This window comes from Diachasma alloeum, unplaced genomic scaffold, assembly GCF_001412515.2.
Source record: "Diachasma alloeum isolate Michigan unplaced genomic scaffold, Dall2.0 Dall_scaffold_00956, whole genome shotgun sequence".
In the NCBI taxonomy this organism is placed as follows: Eukaryota; Metazoa; Arthropoda; class Insecta; order Hymenoptera; family Braconidae; genus Diachasma; species Diachasma alloeum.
Window position 1 is genome coordinate 36,932 of NW_021681073.1, and position 22,246 is coordinate 59,177.

The window sequence follows — 22,246 nt, forward strand, 5'->3', positions numbered from 1 at the left end:
CATGAGAATACGCTGTTGATGACGAATGTTTTGCTGATCTAATTGCAACATATGTCGGGCCTGAGTAGCTGACTGCTGCTCGATTCTCCACTTCGTGCCCCATAGATTTTATCCCAGCATAAACTGATGGGATGAGTTTGTGGGAGGGAGCAACAACCCAATCGTGGTCAGGGAGAGTGACGCGATATTCCATGTGCATGAGCAATGGTGTTTGATTCTTCGCTGCAGTGATACCAATCGGAACTCGATCTTTATCGTCTTGACTGATGAAAAAAACTTCACTTGGTCCTAGGACTGAAGCTAAATCTTCTAAATGATGAATGGTTGCTGCTGCAAATTTTCCATCCATATGCTTTTTATGAGTTTCATTACGTGATCTAGTAAGTTTCACTGGTATAGTTTTTATGTGACGTTTTCCTTCTCGAGAATCAGCTCTTCGTGGAATGAAGCGTAAATATACACCACTCCGACTGATGTTGAACCTATAGTCATTTTTCAATTCATCAGTTAGATCATCGAGTGTTTTTACGCTTCTCACACATTCGGTTCGACGTCAGTCATCAGTACCACTGCCATAAGTAGCAATTTCCATAATTAGTTTCAAAATCTCAGGTTGATCATCAGTAATACTTGGACGACCTGATTTATCTCTCACGTGCAGCTTGGATTTCATCCCTGGAAACTCTTCATACAATTCATTCATTCGCCTCTTGTTGTTTGCTCTGAACTTGCTTGATCGCTGCTGACTTTGTTGTAACTCCCCTAGCTTTTTCTCTTTTTCTTGCAATTTCTTCTTTTTCTCTTGTAGAATTTGAAATTGTTCAGTAGACAGCAAATCAGCATCACGTCTCAGAGTCAATCCAACCACTTCCTGTCGAAGAACTTGAATTTCATTTTGGATTTTTGTTTGAGCAGGTGTACTGTATTTTTTCGACGTATTGCTCTCGTGAGGCACATCAGAAGTTGAATTGTCAACATTTTGTTTGCTTTTCTCATTTTCAATGTCATCTCGTGGATTATTGAATCGATTTTTGTTCTGATTGGAAGTGGAAGGAGTAGATATGCTATCGATATTCTTTGCAGCAGGCTGAAAAAACAATTAAAATTGTTATTCAATTGTAATTTCCAGTAAATTCATATTTCAGATTCATACTCACTGTTGACCAAAAAGATAACAGCTTCGCTTTCTTAATTCGTGCTGTATTTGATAATTCTAAATATTTCGCATTCAGTTTTTTCTCGAAATCATCAAGACATTTTATAGAATTCCAAAAGGCAGTAGCTTCCTGTTGATGAGCAGCTGTTTTTTTCTCAGGAAAAGCTTCTTTGAACTTTGTACACAAATTTTGAAAAGCTTTGTTTTTATCCATGTCGCCAAATAAATGAAGAACATGAAGTGTCTGAATTCCAGAAACATTCAGGTAACGATCGTAGATATCGAATGGTAGGCGGCGAAAATTGACAAGTAGAGGTTAGGTGAAGGTTTAAACTGTTTTGCACATTCAAATGAGTAGGACAGCTAGCTGAAGCGTATGGAGAGGGACTGACATGCACGTCCCTGTAGATAAGCAGTATTTTTTTGCTGTACGAACCTTTTCTTCCACCGAAAGAATAAAAAATATGTGGACAACTCTGTCAGCGCCATCCGTATCAACAAACTGCGCAGTATCGTTTTGCGCATACGACTCCGGATGACTGCTTGATGCGCGCTACGATTCGAAAATGAGAAAACAAAAGTATTTCTAATTTTCCAATTTTTTTTGTTTGGAAATGAAATGAAGAAAAAAAAATGAGCGTGACGTCACGTCCTGTGCTACCCCCCTCCCCCCCATCGTCACACATCGTCACAACATTCAAGACCTCCCCCCCCCTAATCGCGTGACGTAATTGTTGAATGCTCCCTAATGCCATTTAAAAAAAAACTTATTCATGCTAGCATGATGCGTATGCTAGCTGTTTTTGTAAGTTAGCAGAATAATCATTTAAAAAAATGAATAGAATTGAATTTCCGATATCGGATATTTAAAGCTAATTAAGAGCTAATTTCCTACGTATCCAAAAAAATTTTCAGCTAACCCAGTTTTTGGAAAAACGGCGTTGATGCTACCTTACCGCAAGTTGACAGGAAAAATGGTTAAAAATTGACAAAATTGGGTTTTCGACATGGGATAATTTACAGCTCATTAGCAACTCTTTTTCACGTTTCGAAAAATTGTTGAAGAAAATTTTTTGTTCTCAAAAAATGGTTTTTTTTTAATAAAAAAATTTCAATTTTTTTTTCACAAAATGACACACTTGTATACTTTCACCCAAAATGTAGGAATGACCACATTTGCAAAAGTGATAAAAAAATCCTTTTTGACATTGGATAATTGAAAAATCATTATCGGATAATTTGTTATTATTCCAAAAGTTTTCATCTTTATGCCGTTCAGAAAACAATAGCGTTGCAGCTTATTATGAGCCAATTTTATATGCACCTAAAAATTTTTCTGCTAATGCCATTTAAAAAAAAAACGTATTCATGCTAGTTTTTTTGTAAGTTAGCAGAATAATCATTTAAAAAATCAATAGAATTGAATTTTCGATGTGGGTTTATTCAAAGTTGATTGAGAGCTAATTTTCTACGCTTCCAAAAAAATTTTTAGCTAACCCAGTTTTTGGAAAAACGGCGTTGATGATACCTTACCGCAAATTAGCAGAAAAAATGGTTAAAAAATTAACAAAATTTGGTTTTCGACATGGGATAATTTAGAGCTCATTAGCAGCTATTTTTTCACGTTTCAAAAAATAATTTTTTTTTGCAAAACATTTTTTTTTTTTTTTTCACAAAACGACGCATTTATATACTTTTTACCAAAATGTAGAAATGAACGAAATCTCATTTATAAAACTTGTAAAAAAATCAGTTTTGACATTGGATAATTGAAAAATCATTACCAGATAATTTGTTATACTTCCAAAAGTTTTCATCTTTATAGCGTTCGGAAAATAATAGCGTTGCGGCTTATTATGAGCTAATTTTATATGCATCCAAAAATTGTTCTGCTAATGCCGTTTTTGAAAAAAAAAGTGTTTCTGCTAGCTTTTCTGTAAGTTAGCAGAAAAATTATTTAAAATATCAATACAATTTGATTTTCGATGTCGGATAATTTCAAGCTAATTAAGAGTAAATTCAAAAATATATTGGAAAATCAAAGAAACATGAATTTCAGTTCAATTATTATATGCGAATGCATAGTAATCATAAAAATTCAGGTAGTAAATCTATTCTTGAATATTCACTTAATCAAAAATTGCGCCGGAATAACTCCTCAATATTCATTTTTTAATTGAAATTTCATGATCCTTTTCCCTTCCTAAAACCAATTTAATTTCGTTTTTCAGAAAGTTGATGGTTAAGGTACTTCCGCAGTAAGTATACTTGGTGAAAATTTCGAAATGGTATAAAGACGCAATATTTGGATAAAAAGATATAAAAAGATATAAAAAGATGAAAAGATATTCCCAAAATTTCAAGTCCCTGGTCCACCCCATTTTCGAGATATGCATCGCCAAACATTCAATTTTTGTGTTTTTTCCCATTTTTGACGATATCTCGAAAATGGGGTGGACAAGGTACTTGAAATTTTGGGAATAGTTTTTGAATGTGCTCAACAACATATGATCCAAATATTGCGTCTTTATACTATTTCGAAATTTCCACCAAATATACTTACTGCGGAAGTTCCTTAGCTGCTCACAAAGTTTCAATGTATTTACTACAAAGTTTATTCAGTGTCACTGGTTCTCGCAAATGGAATGAAAAATAACGGAGCCTGATAAGGCTGATAATGCACCTATGGGAGTTCCTCCTACTCGACTCCTTTCTCAAAATTGACTACGAAAACAAAAAATTTCGAATTATAAATAATGATCTGTTAATAATTTTTCAATTATCCAATCTCAAAAATGATTTTTTTTCTACTTTTATAAATGAGATTTAGTTCATTTCTCCATTTTGGTCAAAAGTATGTAAATGCGTCGTTTTGTGAAAAAAAAAATTTTTTTTGAAACGTGAAAAAAAAGCTGCTAATGAGCTCTAAATTATCCCATATCGAAAACCAAATTTTCTTAATTTTTTAACGATTTTTTCTGCTAACTTGCGGTAAGGTAGCATCGACGCCGTTTTTCCAAAAACTGGGTTAGCGGAAAATTTGGAAACGTAGAAAATCAGCTCTTAATTAACTTTAAATTATCCGATATCGGAAATTCAATTCTATTGATTTTTTAAATGATTATTCTGCTAACTTACAAAAAAAATAGCATGAATACGTTTTTTTTAAAATGGCATTGGCAGAAAATTTTTTAGGTGTATATAAAATTAGCTCATAATAAGCCGCAACGCTATTGTTTTCCTAACGGCATAAAGATGAAAACTTTTGGAATAATAACAAATTATCCGATAATGATTTTTCAATTATCCAATATCAAAAAGGATTTTTTTATCACTTTTACAAATATGGTCATTCCTACATTTTGGGCAAAAGTATATAAATGCGTCATTTTGTAAAAAAAAACAGTGCAATTTTTTTATTAAAAAGAAACTATTTTTTGAGAAAAAAAATTTTTCTTCAACAATTTTTCGAAACGTGAAAAATAGTTGCTAATGAGCTGTAAATTATCTCATGTCGAAAACCACATTTTGTTAATTTTTAACCATTTTTTCTGCTAACTTGCGGTAAGGTAGCATCAACGCAGTTTTTCCAAAAACTGGGTTAGCTGAAAATTTGTTTGGAAGCGTAGAAAATTAGCTCTTAATTAACTTTAAATTATCCGATATCGGAAATTTAATTCTATTGATGTTTTAAATGATTATTCTGCTAACTTACAAAAAAACTAGCATACGCATCATGCTAGCATGAATACGCTTTTTTAAAAATGGCATTAGCAGAAAAATTTTTAAATGCATATAAAATTAGATCATAATAAGCCGCAACGCTATTGTTTTCCGAACGGCATAAAGATGAAAACTTTTGGAATTATAAAAAATTATCTGCTAATGATTTTTCAATTACCCAATGTCAGAACTGATTTTTTGCCACTTTTATGAATGAGATTTAGTTCATTTCTACCTTTTAGTCAAAAGTATGTAAATGCGTCGTTTTGAGAAAAAAAAAACAAAAATTCAGAGAAAATTTTGTTTTTTTCAAATTTTTTGAAACGTAAAAAAAATAGCTTCTAATGAACTCTAAATTATCCCGTATTGAAAAAGAAAGTTTGTTCATTTTTTAACCATTTTTTCTGCAAACTTGCGGTAAGCTAGCATTGACGCCGTTTTTCCAAAAACTGGATTAGCTGAAAATTTTTTGAAAACGTAGAAAATGAGCTGTTAATTAGCTTTAAATTACCCGATATCGAAAATCAAATTCTATTAATTTTTAAAATAATTTTTCTGCTAACTTACAAAAAAGCTAGCAGAGACACGTTTTTTTCAAAAACGGTATTAAAAAAAAAATTTTTAAAGGTATATAAAATTAGCTCATAATAAGCTGCAAATTATCCAATATTGAAAATTCGATTCTGCTACTTTTGACTGCTAGGTTAATATACGTATAATTTAGTCAATGGTTAAACCAGTCTTCAGCCAATGGCGCATCTTGAGCCTTGGTTACCAGAGTCGGGCCAAGGATGGACGAAGACTGTCCGCCGATGCATGGTCAACAAGGGGCTATCTACCTTTGCCTAAGCTTGGTGGCCAGAATGAGTAGCCAGAATCGACAGACGTTCATTAGTGGCCGTTCTTGGTCCAAGTTCGACTAGCCCGTCTTCAGCCAAGGATCGGGTAGGACAGCCTTCATCCAACATTGGTCCGATTGTGGGAATCAAGGCTCAAGCCGCACCACTGGATGAAGACTGGCTCAACCACAGGCTGAATTATGGTCCACGCTTGTCCCCCAAAACCCGATGAGTCAGGGTTGAGCCAAGCTTGAACCAGCTGTTGAGCAGAGGGGGAGGGAGGCGTATTTGTAAAAACTACCAGGGCCGTGGGAAAGGGGGAAGGAGAGAATAATAATAATAATAATTGCGATAATAATTACAAAGATGGAATCTTCAAGTGTAATGAAAAATTAAAACTCTGGGTTCATCACAAATGCTCCGGTGATGGGAGAGGAGGGGGGGTGGGCGGTATTTTTTTCACACCCCTTGAATAACCAGGTGATTAATAAACAATGAAATCGGAATTAATCGCGATTATATTTAAAAACTCATGAAGCACAGCATGAAATCGAGATAGAGTTCATGTATGGACGATTTGAGTTAACAGTAATAAGAATCGCGCGGTAGACTAGTGGTTAAGGCTTAGGACTAGTGATGTTAGAATCGTGGGTTAGAGACCGGCTCGGGGTGATTATTTTAAGTTAACAAATTAGGGATTTTCACTGAAAGATGTGTTAGGGGTGGATGATTAGAAGATAATTCTAAAAATGTTTGAATGAACATTATTTTTTATTTTTTTAATCATTTAAATCAATAAACATTAGTCACGGCTAACGACTGGCGACCGAGTCAGGCCCAGTCTTGGTGGCCAAGAATGGCCCTGCGTTGTCATTTCGGGGCTCAACCAGCCTTGGATGCCTGTCGTGGCCCGTGACTAGCCAAGGTTAAGCCGACTTTGGACCAAGCTTGGGCCACTTGTTAATTCCTACCTGGGTACAAACTATCATCCATGACAAAAATACAAAGACAAACATGATTGTTTGAAACATCTTTTCTGTTTGAAATTAAGTTCGATGCCTTTCTCAATTGATTCTTAGCTGTACGCGAAGTGAGTCAATTCTTCATGATACAAAACTATGTTTTTTTATACAAAACTAAATTTGCAAATATTTCCGATTCTCAAAGTAATTTTTCCCACAATATGCCATTACAAAATTGTAGTGATCAAAACACACAATACACGTTTTTTTGTAAATAGTGATCAAAATTGAAAGGCATTCCATTTTATCTTCGAGCGCAGTAAATAAAAATATTCTTTTAATCCTGATTGCAGAGATGGATGTGTCAACATGAAAGAACCCGAGAATGTACCGCCATTAATGCCGAATGCAACATCAGCTATTGAACTGTTGCCTGGTTTTCCTGTTTGCAAAAATTCGGAGAATTTTACGATAATAGGTGATGCTAAAGATGCAGATTTGCAATCCGACGGTGGCCTCAACGTTGATGGTATTAGTCTACCGTCATTGCAATACTGTGTAGAACGAATAAAAGAACTTGAAGGAAGAACGAAAATATTCGCATGCTCTGAACACGCATTGAGAAGGTGAGTTCATGAGAAAAAAATAGTAGAAAAGACAGTCTGGAATTCTTCCTTCTTTTACAATGTATTTAAGACTACCAAAAATGAGAAAAATTCCATTTCAATTGTATTTCAGACTCCTATCCGCATAATGAACGTGAAAAAAAATCATGGATCTCTGAATGATTCTTCTCAAGTTTCTACTTTGTTCATTTATGTCGAAATACCAAAATATGGAGAACAAAAGTTATTTCAGTGTCATAAATCGAGATAAAATATGTGAATTTTATTTCTCGCCCGGGAGGCAATGATCTGTTGCGATTCCCGACCCTTGATCGCAAACTCAAGCCTCATAAAATGAGACGGGGAAGCAAGGGCACTATTTAAAATGTTTATACCAGAAAGGAGACTGATTTTTGGGGGCCTGAATCAGTCTTAAAAACTCCGCCGAAAACGATAAATGTTTCTGAAAACTATTTTTCATGAAAAAGAAAGAAGAATGTTCAAAACTAACTCTTAAACCGGTCTCCTGTGTTTTAATTAAAATTCAAACCCGCACAATTTCGCGATAATTACATGGATAAAAAACAATGCTCTGTCCAGGGAGGAATGAAACCTAAGGAAAAAGATCTTTTGATGCTCATAGAAAGCATAGCACCCTTTTAAAGCTATTGAATTTTATGCGAAAGTCAGTGCCAGTGAAAACAAGTTCATACCCTCGTCGAAATCCGTCGACAGATTCGGCCAAATAATGACAAAATTTCAAAAAATGTCAAAAAATGAGAAATATTTGGAATTTTAACATAAAATGACAGAATTTCATATAAAATGACAAATTTTGTCCGATTTTTTTGACATATTTTCCCAAAAAAATGTCATATTATTTCAAGTCGATAATATGTCATAAAATGTCCGAATATGACAACCAATATAGTAATATGATAAAAAATGTTATGATATATAAAATTATATCCGATTTTCAACTTCCCGATCTATCGGGTAGTTACAGTAATGACCCCGGAAATCGAATGTGGAATTTTCATGATTTGTCCACGTTTCTTGAGGTTTAGAATCATTTTCAACGAACTTTGAAGCCATGTTCGTGTGTCTGCGTGTGCGTGCGTGTGTGTGTGTGTGTGTATGTGTTTGTGTGTATGTATGTATGTATATGTATGTAAACAAAATTTTGCCCGACGATTACTCTTGAACGAATAATATGATTCAATTTTTTTTTTCGCAAACGATGCATCTTTGTGTAACTTAGAACTGATTAGTTCGTGAAGACGATTGTCTCAGCGGTTATTCGCCAAAAAAATGTGAAAAAATGCCAAAAATGACGTTTTTTTGGAAATGATGCAATTTAGATTGTTCTCCATACAATCGATGAATCTTCGTATGCAGTAGTACAAAGTGGATCTTTAACAAAATCGACTCCGGTGTTTTCCAGTTATTCTAAAAATAAAACTTTTGGAACTTTGATTTTTTTTTTATTATCATAGCTCTGATTCCATAACTGATCACAACAATGATCTCCATAAAACCCCCACGTGGGGTAGAATGGGGGGACATGGACCAGGGGGTGAAATGGACCGCTGGGAAAAATGAACCCGTGTGCCTTGAACGACTGAATACACGTGGTCAGAAGATAAGAATCAGAAAAACTATGTGGTAAAATTAATATAGGTGGGATTGTATGCATTAGAAGAGGCGGAGAGGAGTCAATAGAAAAGATCAATATGACTGAGACATAATCAGATGAAAAGAAGGGTACTGTGATAGAATTTCCAGTATTCTGGGTCAGGAGTCCATTTACTCCCTTGGCTCACAACCCTTATTGAGTCACGCGTATCTACTCAACCACCAGAACTGATTGAATTAGATGAGAACAATTGACTTTACTATTCTTGAATTATTGGAATGGATCATGAAAATTTCGTCGTATAGATTTTTGAAAAAATTATGATAGAGAACAGGTGAGGAGAACACTAATCGGCAATGATTCGCAATGATAATCCGGAGCATTACTGAAATTCAGCATAAATGCAGGAAAAAACCGAGAGAAATCACTCGCTTTTGGAATGATAGAATTGGAACGTGAATACGAATGTAATATGTTTGGTCTATGAATTCCTTCATTTTTCCACATTATATTCGAAACATCTCTACAGAATCCTGTTTTGCCAAACGAACTGTCAGCAGTTGATGAAGGATCCTAATCGATTTGATTATCAACCGTGGTGTAATGTAAACGCATGCGCACTCTCTCAAATCTGTCTTATATATACTGTACTCCATCAATTAGCTGTGAACATTCGAGCGAATTGAAACACTATCACAGCTCTCTGAAGAATAGTCACATTTTTCAATAGAATATATTTCTTATTAACTTCCCGACCCGAAAGGAGGAAGTTATTGTAATGACCCCGAAAAACGAATGTGAAAATTTCATGGTTTCTCCACGTTGCATGACCCCTATAAACTCTCCCGACCCTTTTTGGAGACCGGTCTCTATGTGCGCATATGTGTGTGTGTGTATGTATGTACGTAAACAAAATTTTGCCCAACGATCTCTCTCGAACAAACGATGCAATTCAATTTTTTTTTTGTAATCAATGCATTTTCATGGCACTTAGAACTAATTAGATTTTGAAGAATATCGCCTGAGCGGTTCTTTAGATATTGCAGTAAAACCAGTAAATCAACGTCGAAAAATGACATTTTTTTTACAAATTTGGCGATTTCTCTCAAAATAACGATGGGATTGATTTCTCTCCATCATAATCGATGGAGCTTTGTTTGTGTAAGACTTGAGTGAAATTCCAGCAAAATTGTCTCAGCGGTTCTGAAGTTATTCAAACATGAATTTTTAACTTCCCAACCCGAAGGGAGGAAGTTATTTTAATGACCCCGAAAATCAAATGTGGAATTTCGATGACTTCTCCACATTTCTCGACCTCCGGAATCATCCTGATACATTTTTGAAGACATGTCTGTGTGTGTGTGTGTGTGTATACGTATGCGACCACAAATTTGTCCAACGATATCTCCTGAACGAATGAAACGATTGATTTTTTTCTTCCTTCAAATGATACATGTTCATGTATCTTAGAACTGTTTAGTTTATGAAAACGATTGACTCAGCGGTTTTTTATTTATCACTTGTAATACCACAAGAGCTTCGAAATTGACAAGAAGTTAATTCGACGGCATGATGTTTTGTTTTTTATATAGCAACTACCAGAGAAAATTATCAAAAAATTATCAGTTGAAAACCCTGTAGCTTGTACCACGTGATGTCGAATGGGCCAATTATATTGCCCGATATTTGGGTTGGAAAAATAATCCACATAAAATTTGTAAAAAATGCCAAAAAGCGTTAATTTCATAGAAATTCGATCATTGTACCTAAGGTAACGATGGGATTTGAATTAATTTGGTGCAATCGATGCTCCTCCCCACTTTCAAGTTGGAAAATTTTGAAGTGGGTCAACTTTGAAGTTGCAAATTTTTAAGTGGATCAGCTTCGGAGTTGAGAGAATTTTGAAGTGGGTCAAGTAAAAAGTGGGTTTAAGTGCAATTTAATTTAACTCAAACTTCAATCAAGTTTGAATTAAATTAAATTGCAAATGCGTTCTTTGCGAAATCACCCTAAGGGTAATGCCACAATGGATGCAACGCTAAACGCATGCACCGCATAGAATAATTATCCAACTGTTTTCCGAATATTCCTGATAATGACTACCGTTGCGTGTAGCGTGCGCCGCATTCACTGTGGCATGACTCCAGCGTCAACAAAAACAAATGGTCGGGAAGTTATTGGTTCGACCCGTAATGGGTCACACCCAATTCCACCAACTCCTACCGGTCATACCCCAAAGAGGCAGCGCGCGACTGGGCCTGATTTTTAATGTCACAATTTGTCATATAATGACATTATCTGATATGTACCTGTGCTCAAAATATCCTTGAAAAATGTCAAAATATGATATTATCCGTCAAATAATGACATTATGAAACATCTGATGTCATATTTTGTCAAATTCTGTCAAATACAAAATGTCAAATGACATTTTCTGACAAGCACCTGTGTTAGGAATAACCACAGAAAATGTCAGAATATGACGAAATATGACATTATAAAACATCTGATGTCATATTTTGCCAGATTCTGTCAGACACAATGTGTCATATTTTGTAATATTATGACGTTTTCTGACGAGCACCTGTGCTGGGAATAGCCACAGAAAATGTCAAAATATGACAAAATATGACATTATAAAACATCTAATGACATATTTTGACAGATCCTGTCAAACTTAATATGTCATAATCTATCATACAACGGCATTTGCTGATAATTGTGTAGGCTAGGAATATTCTCAGAAAATATTAAAATATGTCAAATGATGACATAATAATACATTTTATGCCATATTTTCACAGATTTTGTCAGGAATGTTTAAATGACATGAAATGCAGAATTCTGAAAATCGCGTTATTTGACAAATAACAAGATATAACTTTAAAATTTGACATTTTCTGATTAAATATCGGAAAAGGTCAGAAACTGGGAAATTATGACGTATTCTGTATAAAAAAAATAGAATTAGGGACTTGAAGTTTTCAGGATTTTGGAATTGGGATACTTTTGTTTGATTGATTCAAAATGTTAATTAATTAATCAATGATTAAGTGGACGATGGAGCAATACAGAATATGGGAGAGGAAGAGGGGAGTTATAGATCAGAGGGGGGAGGGGTGGAAACTATAACTTGGGGCAAAATGGCATGCCCATACATATCCATGTGCCTCCTTTTGAATAGAACTCGCTATCCCTTTTTACCCTACTGTGAAACAATTTATCTCGACATATCATTATACCCTACTGTCTGATTTACCCTACTATGCCATTTTGCCCCACTGTTCAATTTACCGCGATATTTCGTTTTACACTACTACCTAATCTACCTGGCTCCCGATTCGCCTCATTCTCTTTTACCTCACTGTCCCTTCCACTATGTTTCCTCTTATCTTCCCCTCTCTCTCTTTGACCTCTGCTATCCCGTACTACCCCTTGTTCTCTTCTTATCATTCCCATCCGATGAATTGCCTATATAAACCCCAAAAATATTAGTCTTATCAGCAACAACCACACTACCTAGAGGACTTCCGGACCTCCAGCGATCATCGAAGCGAAGCATCATCGAGCCGGGTCAGTAACTGGATGGGTGGCCGTTAGGGAACATCGAAAGCGTTCCATGACTATTTAACACAAACCAAATTCAACACGACAATTCAACACACACCCAATTCAATACACAGACAATTAAACGCAGAGACAATTCAACACAAAGACATTTCAATACAACACACAACAAATTCAACATAAACCTCAACTTATCCATTTTTTTTCAAAATAGATCAAGTGATTTATTTTCCGAAAAGTCTGATGACATTAATTGTCATTACAGTTTAATGTTATGACACAAGACCTCTTAAATAATCAATGATATTAATGTCTTCTATGTAACTAGCCACAACATTTTTTAATCGTGCATGGTAGTCTCGATACCTCTTCCTCTTCTTATCAGAAAGATTTCTCCCTGCATTATGATTCACCTGTCCCTTCTCATCGAAAATCATCAATATATTGATTAGCAGGCCCCTGATACTGAGAGTTGATGTTTATTTTGAAGTTTGACAGACAAATTTGAAAGGAATCAGAAGACCATGTGTGAGTGCTTAATACGTATACGTTAAATACTCCTTAAGTTGAATTGATAATGTGTTGAATTGTCTGCGTGTTCAATTAACTATGTGTTAAATTGTCTGTGTGTTGAATTGTCTCTGTGTTGAATTGATGTATTGTCTTGAATTGTCTATGTGTTAAATAGTCCTGACACCATTACAGGATGGCATCTTGGCTGGGCGAAATCGGATGAGTAGTTTGGAAGATATTCAACTTTTAGTGAAAAACTATTTTGCTAAATATCTCCGAAACTACTGCTCATAGTCTAAATTTTTTTTTAAATACGCGTAATGATGTCTTCTATGAACATCAATCAAAATATGTATACCCGTCCATACAAAGTTTTTGAAATATTTGCGTTTTTCTAATTTTTTCATCAGAGACTTAATGTCAAGTGCCATAACACACGCAAAAGTTGGAATAAAAATCTGAAATTTCGGCTACTAGCTGGTACTATTGATTCGTAATTGTGTATGAAATTTCAGGCTGATCAATTCAATACATCATGGCATAGAGGAATTCATCTAAAAATCGTTTTTCAAAGAAAATGACACACGGTCATTTCATTGATGATTTTTGGATCAGGATGACTTCATAAGTGTTGTCATCCATTTTGTTTTGGTTTTTCAGTTTTTTTGTATTATATTTCTTCAATAATTGATAAAATACTGTCATAATTGTGATGCAGACAAATATCTAGAATTTTCCAAGGATCAGGCGTTTCTATAGTTCATTGAGCTTCAATGGGCAAGATGTTCTGAGGGTAAGTTTTACGTTCGAAAACCCATCGCTTATGCTCGTGTTATCCAACACTCAGGTGTTCTTCTTTAGCAAGTCGAAATATAGTCATTTTCACTACTGGGTTAGCCTGTGGAAGAATATGTTGGTAAATCAACTACACATTTGACTTTTTAATAATAGAATGTCTTGAGACTCATACGCTTCAAGGATTGAATGTGTTGAGATTGAGAGGTTTTCATGCTTCATCAGCTCCACGGGGCCATATGTTTTGAGGGTTGATTTTCCCTTTCAAAATTTAAGTTTGTGCTCATGATGTCACCCAAATCCAATCCATTTCTTTCTTCAATGAAATGAAGTACGTTGATGTGTGGTACTGGGTAAGTCTACAAAAATCTAGAGGAGGAAGGCGGGTGGAACCAAACGTCACACACGCCATCCTAATCTCTTCATTTTGAGTCAAATATATTTGGATTAGACAAGATCATAAGACGATCTATTTTACCCCCCTCACCCCAATTAATAAATCAGTTTCACGTTTTATTATTTAATAGTGAAAAGTGTTGTAACGAGGGTCGAATGTTCTTAGGCCTGGAGATTTGTATTATTTAGAAGCTTCAAGGTTCGTGTTTTCTGCGGGTCGATTAGACATCTCAAGGATTTACATTCTGTGAGTTAGGCCCTTTCTATGTCAGACGTTTGGGACTTGGATGTATAGAATTTTACATGTCCCTAGAGACCCATACATTATGAGTTCAGAGGACTTGAAGGTCATGTCTGCAGACATTTCAAGAGTTTAATCTACATGATCAGATGTCTTGGAGTTCATTTTTTTGGGAGCTTAGCTGTTCTGAAGGTTGGGTGTATCGAGTGTTTCGAACACGCTCTCTACTACGAAGTAAAGAAAAGTGGGGCCCGCTCTAGCGACCCAATGTGTTGAGGGCTAAATGTTTTTTGGGCAGTACATTTTCTGTATTAGACATGAGGGTCATTGGAAATCCATTTGAGTATTGGCATTATGAAGAGGTATGGCATTAAGTCCCAAATTATTGTGATGGAACAATCTCATCAAACCTGTGATGCTTCGAACTTATGACGCTGAAACTAGCGGGAGACCGTAGCGGGAGATGTGGTGGGGGACTGTACGGCCCCCACTACCGCCACTCACTGTACGTTCCCATCTCGTTAAATTACAAAAAAAATAAGAAGCAAAGCCGTGAAAAATTAAAAATATTGTCTATTTACACCTGACGGATGGGGGAAGACTAATGGGGGGGAGATATATCGGTGCACTCAGTAGGGGACTTTTAATTGATTTTTACAAATCCGAGTGAAAGAAAAAAGAATTATAATCAAACGCAAACACTTGGGGTCAAAATTTTTTTTTGGAAAATGCACCGGGGTGGTTGGGGGTTGATCCCCATTAAGAATTTTCCAGGTGCCCTAATTAGGGAATTTTCAATTATTTTTTGAAAATCAATTTCACCAAGTCTTCGGGGGAAAAAAAGGGTAATAATCCAACACAAACACTTGGGGTCAAATTTTTTTTTTGAAAATGCACCGAGGGGGTTGAGGGTTGATCCCCATTTGGAATTTTTCCGGTGCCCTAATTAGGCGATTTTTAATCAATTTTCAAACATCAATTTCACTAAGCCTTAAGGGGGCAATGAAGGGTAATTATCCAACGCAAACACTTAGGGGTCAATTTTTTTAAAAGAAATGCACTGGTTCGTCTCATGAAAATCCTTCGCCCGTCCACACAATTCGGAATTCACAAAAAAAAAAGATTAAAAATCCCCTGGTTAGGGCGCCGGGAAAATTCTTAATAGGAATCAACCCCCAACCCCCCCCCCCGGTGCATTTTCCACAAATAATTTTGACCCCAAGTGATTGCGTTGGATTATTACCCTTCATTGCCCCCTTAAGTGGTAACGGAACCCGTCGCACGTAGAGGTTAGCGGTCCCCCCGATCGGTATTGCAGGTTCCCGTGGTTTTTTGGATTTGGTACGTGAAAAGTACAAAAGCCCATAAAATATAAATGAATGGATATAAATAAATAATAATGGTATGGAAACATTCTACATCACCTTCTGACTCGTAAAAGTACTTCCCTCTTACAATTGGTGCCCTGTAAAGGACATGTTACCTCCTGGATACCACCCAATCATCATAAACAAGTTTTTACGAAAATTACGCAACAAAAGTACGTTTTTGTACTCAAAACGTCTGTCTTGGACCTCATTCGATCTCTCTCTTCTCATGAAAATAGCCATTGGCTAAGAAAAATCTACAAAAAATCAGTTTTTCTACCATGACTTGGCAGACTCCTACAAATAAAATGCCGTCGGCCTTGCCCTGGCCCTTGCCGTTAAATAATTTGCAATTTTTTTTGCATAAATAAGAAAAGCATGAGAAGAGAGCGATGCGTTCCGCTACTCTCAATACGGGGAAAAAGTTTCATTGATTCTCATTACATAGAATCCAAGAAAACTTGTTTTTGGTAAACGTCTTTTTGTGGTCGGTTCCGTTACCCCTTAAGGCTTAGTGAAATTGATGTTTAAGAATTAATTAAAAATCGCCTAATTAGGGCACCGGGAAAATTCCAATTGGGGATCAACTCCCCGCCCCTTCGGTGCATTTTGCAAAAAAAAAATTGACCCCAAGTGTTTGCGTTCGATAATTACCCTTTATTTACTCCGAAGACTCGGTGGAATTGATTTTCAAAAATTAATTAAAAATTCCCTAATTAGGGCATCGGTAAAATTTCAAATGGGGATCAACCCCAACCCCCTCGGTGCATTTTCCAAAAAAAAGTTTGACCTCAAGTGTGTGCGTTGGATAATTACCCTTCATTGCCCGCTTAAGGCTTAGTGAAATTGATGTTTAAAAATTAATTAAAAATCGCCTAATTAGGGCACCGAGAAAATTCCAATTGGGGATCAACCCCCCACCCCCTTGGTGCATTTTGCAAAAAAAAAATTGACCCCAAGTGTTTGCGTTGGATAAGTATCCTTTATTTACTCCGAAGACTCGGTGGAATTGATTTTCAAAAATTAATTAAAAATTCGCTAATTAGGGCCCCGGGAAAATTCTTAATGCGGATCAACCCCCAACCGCCCGGTGCATTTTCCAAAAAAAAAAATTGACCCCAAGTGTTTGCGTTGGATAATTACCCTTCGTTTATCCCGAAGACTTGGTGGAATTGATTTTCAAAAATTAATGAAAAATTCCCTAATTGGGGCACCAGTAAAATTGCAAATGGGGATCAACCCCCAACCACCTCGGTGCATTTTCCAAAATAAAAATTTGACCCCAAGTGTTTGCGTTGGATTATTACCCTTTTTTTCCCCCGAAAACTGGTGGAATTGATTTTCAAAAATTAATTAAAAATTCCCTAATTAGGGCAACCGGAAAATTCTTAATGGGGATCAACCCCCAACCCCTCCGGTGCATTTTCTAAAAAACAAATTTGACCCCAAGTGTTTGCGTTGTATAATTACCGTTTATTTATCCCGAAGACTTGGTGGAATTGACTTTCAAAAATTAATGAAAAATTCTCTAATTAGGGCACCGTTAAAATTCCAAATGGGGATCAACCCCCAACCTCCCCGGTGCATTTTCCAAAAAAAAATTTGACCCCAAGTGTTTGCGTTTGATTATAATTCTTTTTTCTTTCACTCGGATTTGTAAAAATCAATTAAAAATCCCCTACTGAGTACACCGATATATCTCCCCCCCATTAGTCTTCCCCCATCCCTCAGGTGTAAATAGACAATATTTTTAATTTTTCACGGCTTTGCTTCGTATTTTTTTTGTAATTTAACGAGATGGGAACGTACAGTGAGTGGCAGTAGTGGGGGCCGTACAGTCCCCCACCACATCTCCCGCTACGGTCTCCCGCTAGTTTCAGCGGCATTCGAACTTTAGCATCCGTTGGGCCTTCAGAACCGTTAGTAAGGGACTTGGTGTTGCCACATTGGTGTATAGTCAGTTCTCGTCTGTTTTCGCAGGANTTTGCATAAATAAGAAAAGCATGAGAAGAGAGCGATGCGTTCCGCTACTCTCAATACGGGGAAAAAGTTTCATTGATTCTCATTACATAGAATCCAAGAAAACTTGTTTTTGGTAAACGTCTTTTTGTGGTCGGTTCCGTTACCCCTTAAGGCTTAGTGAAATTGATGTTTAAGAATTAATTAAAAATCGCCTAATTAGGGCACCGGGAAAATTCCAATTGGGGATCAACTCCCCGCCCCTTCGGTGCATTTTGCAAAAAAAAAATTGACCCCAAGTGTTTGCGTTCGATAATTACCCTTTATTTACTCCGAAGACTCGGTGGAATTGATTTTCAAAAATTAATTAAAAATTCCCTAATTAGGGCATCGGTAAAATTTCAAATGGGGATCAACCCCAACCCCCTCGGTGCATTTTCCAAAAAAAAGTTTGACCTCAAGTGTGTGCGTTGGATAATTACCCTTCATTGCCCGCTTAAGGCTTAGTGAAATTGATGTTTAAAAATTAATTAAAAATCGCCTAATTAGGGCACCGAGAAAATTCCAATTGGGGATCAACCCCCCACCCCCTTGGTGCATTTTGCAAAAAAAAAATTGACCCCAAGTGTTTGCGTTGGATAAGTATCCTTTATTTACTCCGAAGACTCGGTGGAATTGATTTTCAAAAATTAATTAAAAATTCGCTAATTAGGGCCCCGGGAAAATTCTTAATGCGGATCAACCCCCAACCGCCCGGTGCATTTTCCAAAAAAAAAAATTGACCCCAAGTGTTTGCGTTGGATAATTACCCTTCGTTTATCCCGAAGACTTGGTGGAATTGATTTTCAAAAATTAATGAAAAATTCCCTAATTGGGGCACCAGTAAAATTGCAAATGGGGATCAACCCCCAACCACCTCGGTGCATTTTCCAAAATAAAAATTTGACCCCAAGTGTTTGCGTTGGATTATTACCCTTTTTTTCCCCCGAAAACTGGTGGAATTGATTTTCAAAAATTAATTAAAAATTCCCTAATTAGGGCAACCGGAAAATTCTTAATGGGGATCAACCCCCAACCCCTCCGGTGCATTTTCTAAAAAACAAATTTGACCCCAAGTGTTTGCGTTGTATAATTACCGTTTATTTATCCCGAAGACTTGGTGGAATTGACTTTCAAAAATTAATGAAAAATTCTCTAATTAGGGCACCGTTAAAATTCCAAATGGGGATCAACCCCCAACCTCCCCGGTGCATTTTCCAAAAAAAAATTTGACCCCAAGTGTTTGCGTTTGATTATAATTCTTTTTTCTTTCACTCGGATTTGTAAAAATCAATTAAAAATCCCCTACTGAGTACACCGATATATCTCCCCCCCATTAGTCTTCCCCCATCCCTCAGGTGTAAATAGACAATATTTTTAATTTTTCACGGCTTTGCTTCGTATTTTTTTTGTAATTTAACGAGATGGGAACGTACAGTGAGTGGCAGTAGTGGGGGCCGTACAGTCCCCCACCACATCTCCCGCTACGGTCTCCCGCTAGTTTCAGCGGCATTCGAACTTTAGCATCCGTTGGGCCTTCAGAACCGTTAGTAAGGGACTTGGTGTTGCCACATTGGTGTATAGTCAGTTCTCGTCTGTTTTCGCAGGAAAAATTTTCAATAAATAGCTTGTTCTTAGTTTGGCTATTATCAGTGACATTTTGACATGTCTTATCCGGGTGTGTGTTTCATTTGTGAAGGGGCGTTGGGTGATGATGTTTCGAAAATCACCATGGTTAAACAAAGAGGCATAAATACTTTGGTCAATAAAAGTAAACAGTTTCAAGATAAATGGAAAAGTATCCAAAATTTTACTGAAATCAAAGTCGATGAGTTGTGTAGATTTAATTATGCTCTGGGTCGGGAAGCAAAAGTCTCGAAACCTTCAACGTCATCAACAGTTGATGAGCAAGGACAATTTGATTTCAAGGTGCATTGTTTTTTATGTGGAACACCGTGGATTCCAAAAAATAAACCTGGACGGCTCATAGCAACGACACATTTCCAAGAGAACATCGAAAAGTGGGCTAATCTTCGTAATGATGAGTTGTCCCAGAGTATTCGAAGGAGAATCCAGTCGACATCTTTGTTGGAAGTCCAGGCGCGTTATCATACAGCGTGCTACGAGAATTTCAAGTATGTTCCGAGAGGTAACAGTCTAGGGAGACCGAAAATCGAGGGTTTCAGAATCTCTGTAACCATAAGTATATGGAGGAGAGCGACGATTGTCAATTTGTCTTTAGTGAATTGATAGAGAAAATGGAGGGATGGGAAACATCAACAGCGACCTTGAAGAAAAAATTGCTCACCAAGTACATGGATGACTTTTTATTCATTGAATCTTCAGGGAAACCTACTATCGTGTGCTTTAAAAATACCGGATACAAGATACTGGCAAAAGCTTTTTATGAAATGAAGGCCAGTATTGATTTAGAGGAACGATTGCGCATAGTTTTGGCTGCAGCTGATATAATACGTGAAGACATCAGGAGTAAGGTGTATGATTCGTCAGTTTATCCACCACCAGAATGACTACTTTTCAACGTTGAACAGGATAGTCCACCAACACTGCTTGCATTCTTAAATCGCATTCTATTGAAAGGTAAGAAAGGCAACGAAGAAAAATTGAAGACGAAACGTGACACAATTGCTCATGGAATTATATCAATGGTCCGACCAAAGTCCTTCATTTATTCAATAATCACTGATCACATTGGAGAAATGCTAGATGACGATGAGGAAACCCAGAGCATTCCATCGGCACAGAAAGAGGATTCGACGATGAGCAGAGAAACTCATGATTATTTAATCCTCAGTGAACCAACTACAAGCAAACGACGACGTGTTAATTAGCTGAACTCCACAAAGGTAAACAATTAAACTCATTATTTTTATAAAATCAGTACATTTCGTCATCACTACTATATCAATGCCATATCTTCTTCTGTTTCAGATCACACAGATTGTTCAAGGATTCCCCGAGAGGAATTCTAAGGATATTTCGATTGTCGCCCGATAATCTCATCATAAATTATAATTTCTGTATTCTGATTTCAGTCATCCGTATTAATATAGTTCTAAATTTTGTTATCCTCGTGATTTTATCTAAATTTAATGAGATAATAAAAAATGATCCGTACATAGTCAATAAAAGTATTATGGAATTGAATTCTCACTGTGATTAAAGACTAGGCTAATATTATCTTCAATAAATGCATCGAGGAATTATCACTACAACAATTATATTGGAAATATAATCATTCGTTCAAATCCAATCCTGGGATGGTTCAAAGCATGTACTCTCAATACATTACATTACTATTCCCATGATGTTTTGTAATAGTTAATTCCCCAGTTGAAAAATGACTTCATTCATCTCATGTCGTTCTCTATTTAATTATTTTTCCAGCCTCTCATCCAATTGAGGTTGATAATTTACATTATTTCCTCATCTTATATTGATAGATGCATTTATGATATCATTAATTTGCTATTCGAATGACAATTGACCGTTAATTGATAATGTGTTGATCGCAAGATAACTGGACGCTCTTTTAGATTCATGGCGTAGCGCGCACCCAAATCTTGGCGGTGCGCGCATCCGGGGGGTGGAACAAGTCAGTCAGCTGACGCTTGGGAGTAATTGGCGTTGGGAAAAACTTTAACATTTATTTTCATAAAAAATAGGGATTGTAGGGTATAGGTTCCCATATCAAATTGGTAGGTTATCGATTCCTCTACAAGAAGGTATTTTTTTCCTCGATTCGTTCAGCTAAAGTGAAACTGTCGTTGTTAGAAGCATTGAGTGGTGAATTTTCAATTTTTTAAAATTAATTCAATATATTTGCGGATATTCTCAGCAATGCATATTTGGATATGTTAATCAGGGGAATTTCGACTTCAGCCTAGTATTTTTTCTTCGATAGAAATTTTATTTTGGGGTTTCTATGGACAAACGGGCTAGATTGACTGGACTATTTAAGACGTTTGAACTTAGGGTTGCTAACCCTTATTGCCTCCGACTCTTGTGACCCTCAGAGTTTCTTACTCTTCTCACCTTTTTACTGTCTGACCATTCTGACCCTTCTAGTGGCTGACCCTAATGAACCTAGCCAGTACTCATTTGTAGTGGCCGTTGTGACGATTATGATCATTAAAAGGTCTGACTGTTATCATGTTTTGACTCCCACTTATTGCCCAACCTTGCCATATTACACTTGTTTAGATTTCTATTTTGCAGAAGCTTGTGTGTTCTTCTGCTCTTATGGTGTAATGAAGAATTTATGGTAATATTGAAGAATTTTCGTTTATGTAGTGTAGTTTATGAAGATCGCCACGTAGTTAGGGAGCATTCAAATATTACGTCACGCGTTTTCAAGGCATTTTGGACTCCCTTTCCCCTCCGTCACAAGACCGTCACAAACTTGAAATCCTCCTGTATATTACGTC

At 36.4% G+C, this 22,246-nt stretch overlaps 1 protein-coding gene across 1 annotated transcript in view; it reads left to right on the forward strand.

Annotated features, from left to right (window-relative positions):
- Positions 1 to 22,246, forward strand: part of LOC107045490 (probable G-protein coupled receptor Mth-like 1) — a 39,104-nt gene that overhangs the window by 4,593 nt on the left and 12,265 nt on the right. The window contains exon 2 of the mRNA XM_015267792.1: positions 7,034 to 7,306. Within this exon, the coding sequence (XP_015123278.1) occupies positions 7,034 to 7,306 (273 nt within the window). The remainder of the gene's footprint in view (positions 1 to 7,033; positions 7,307 to 22,246) is intronic.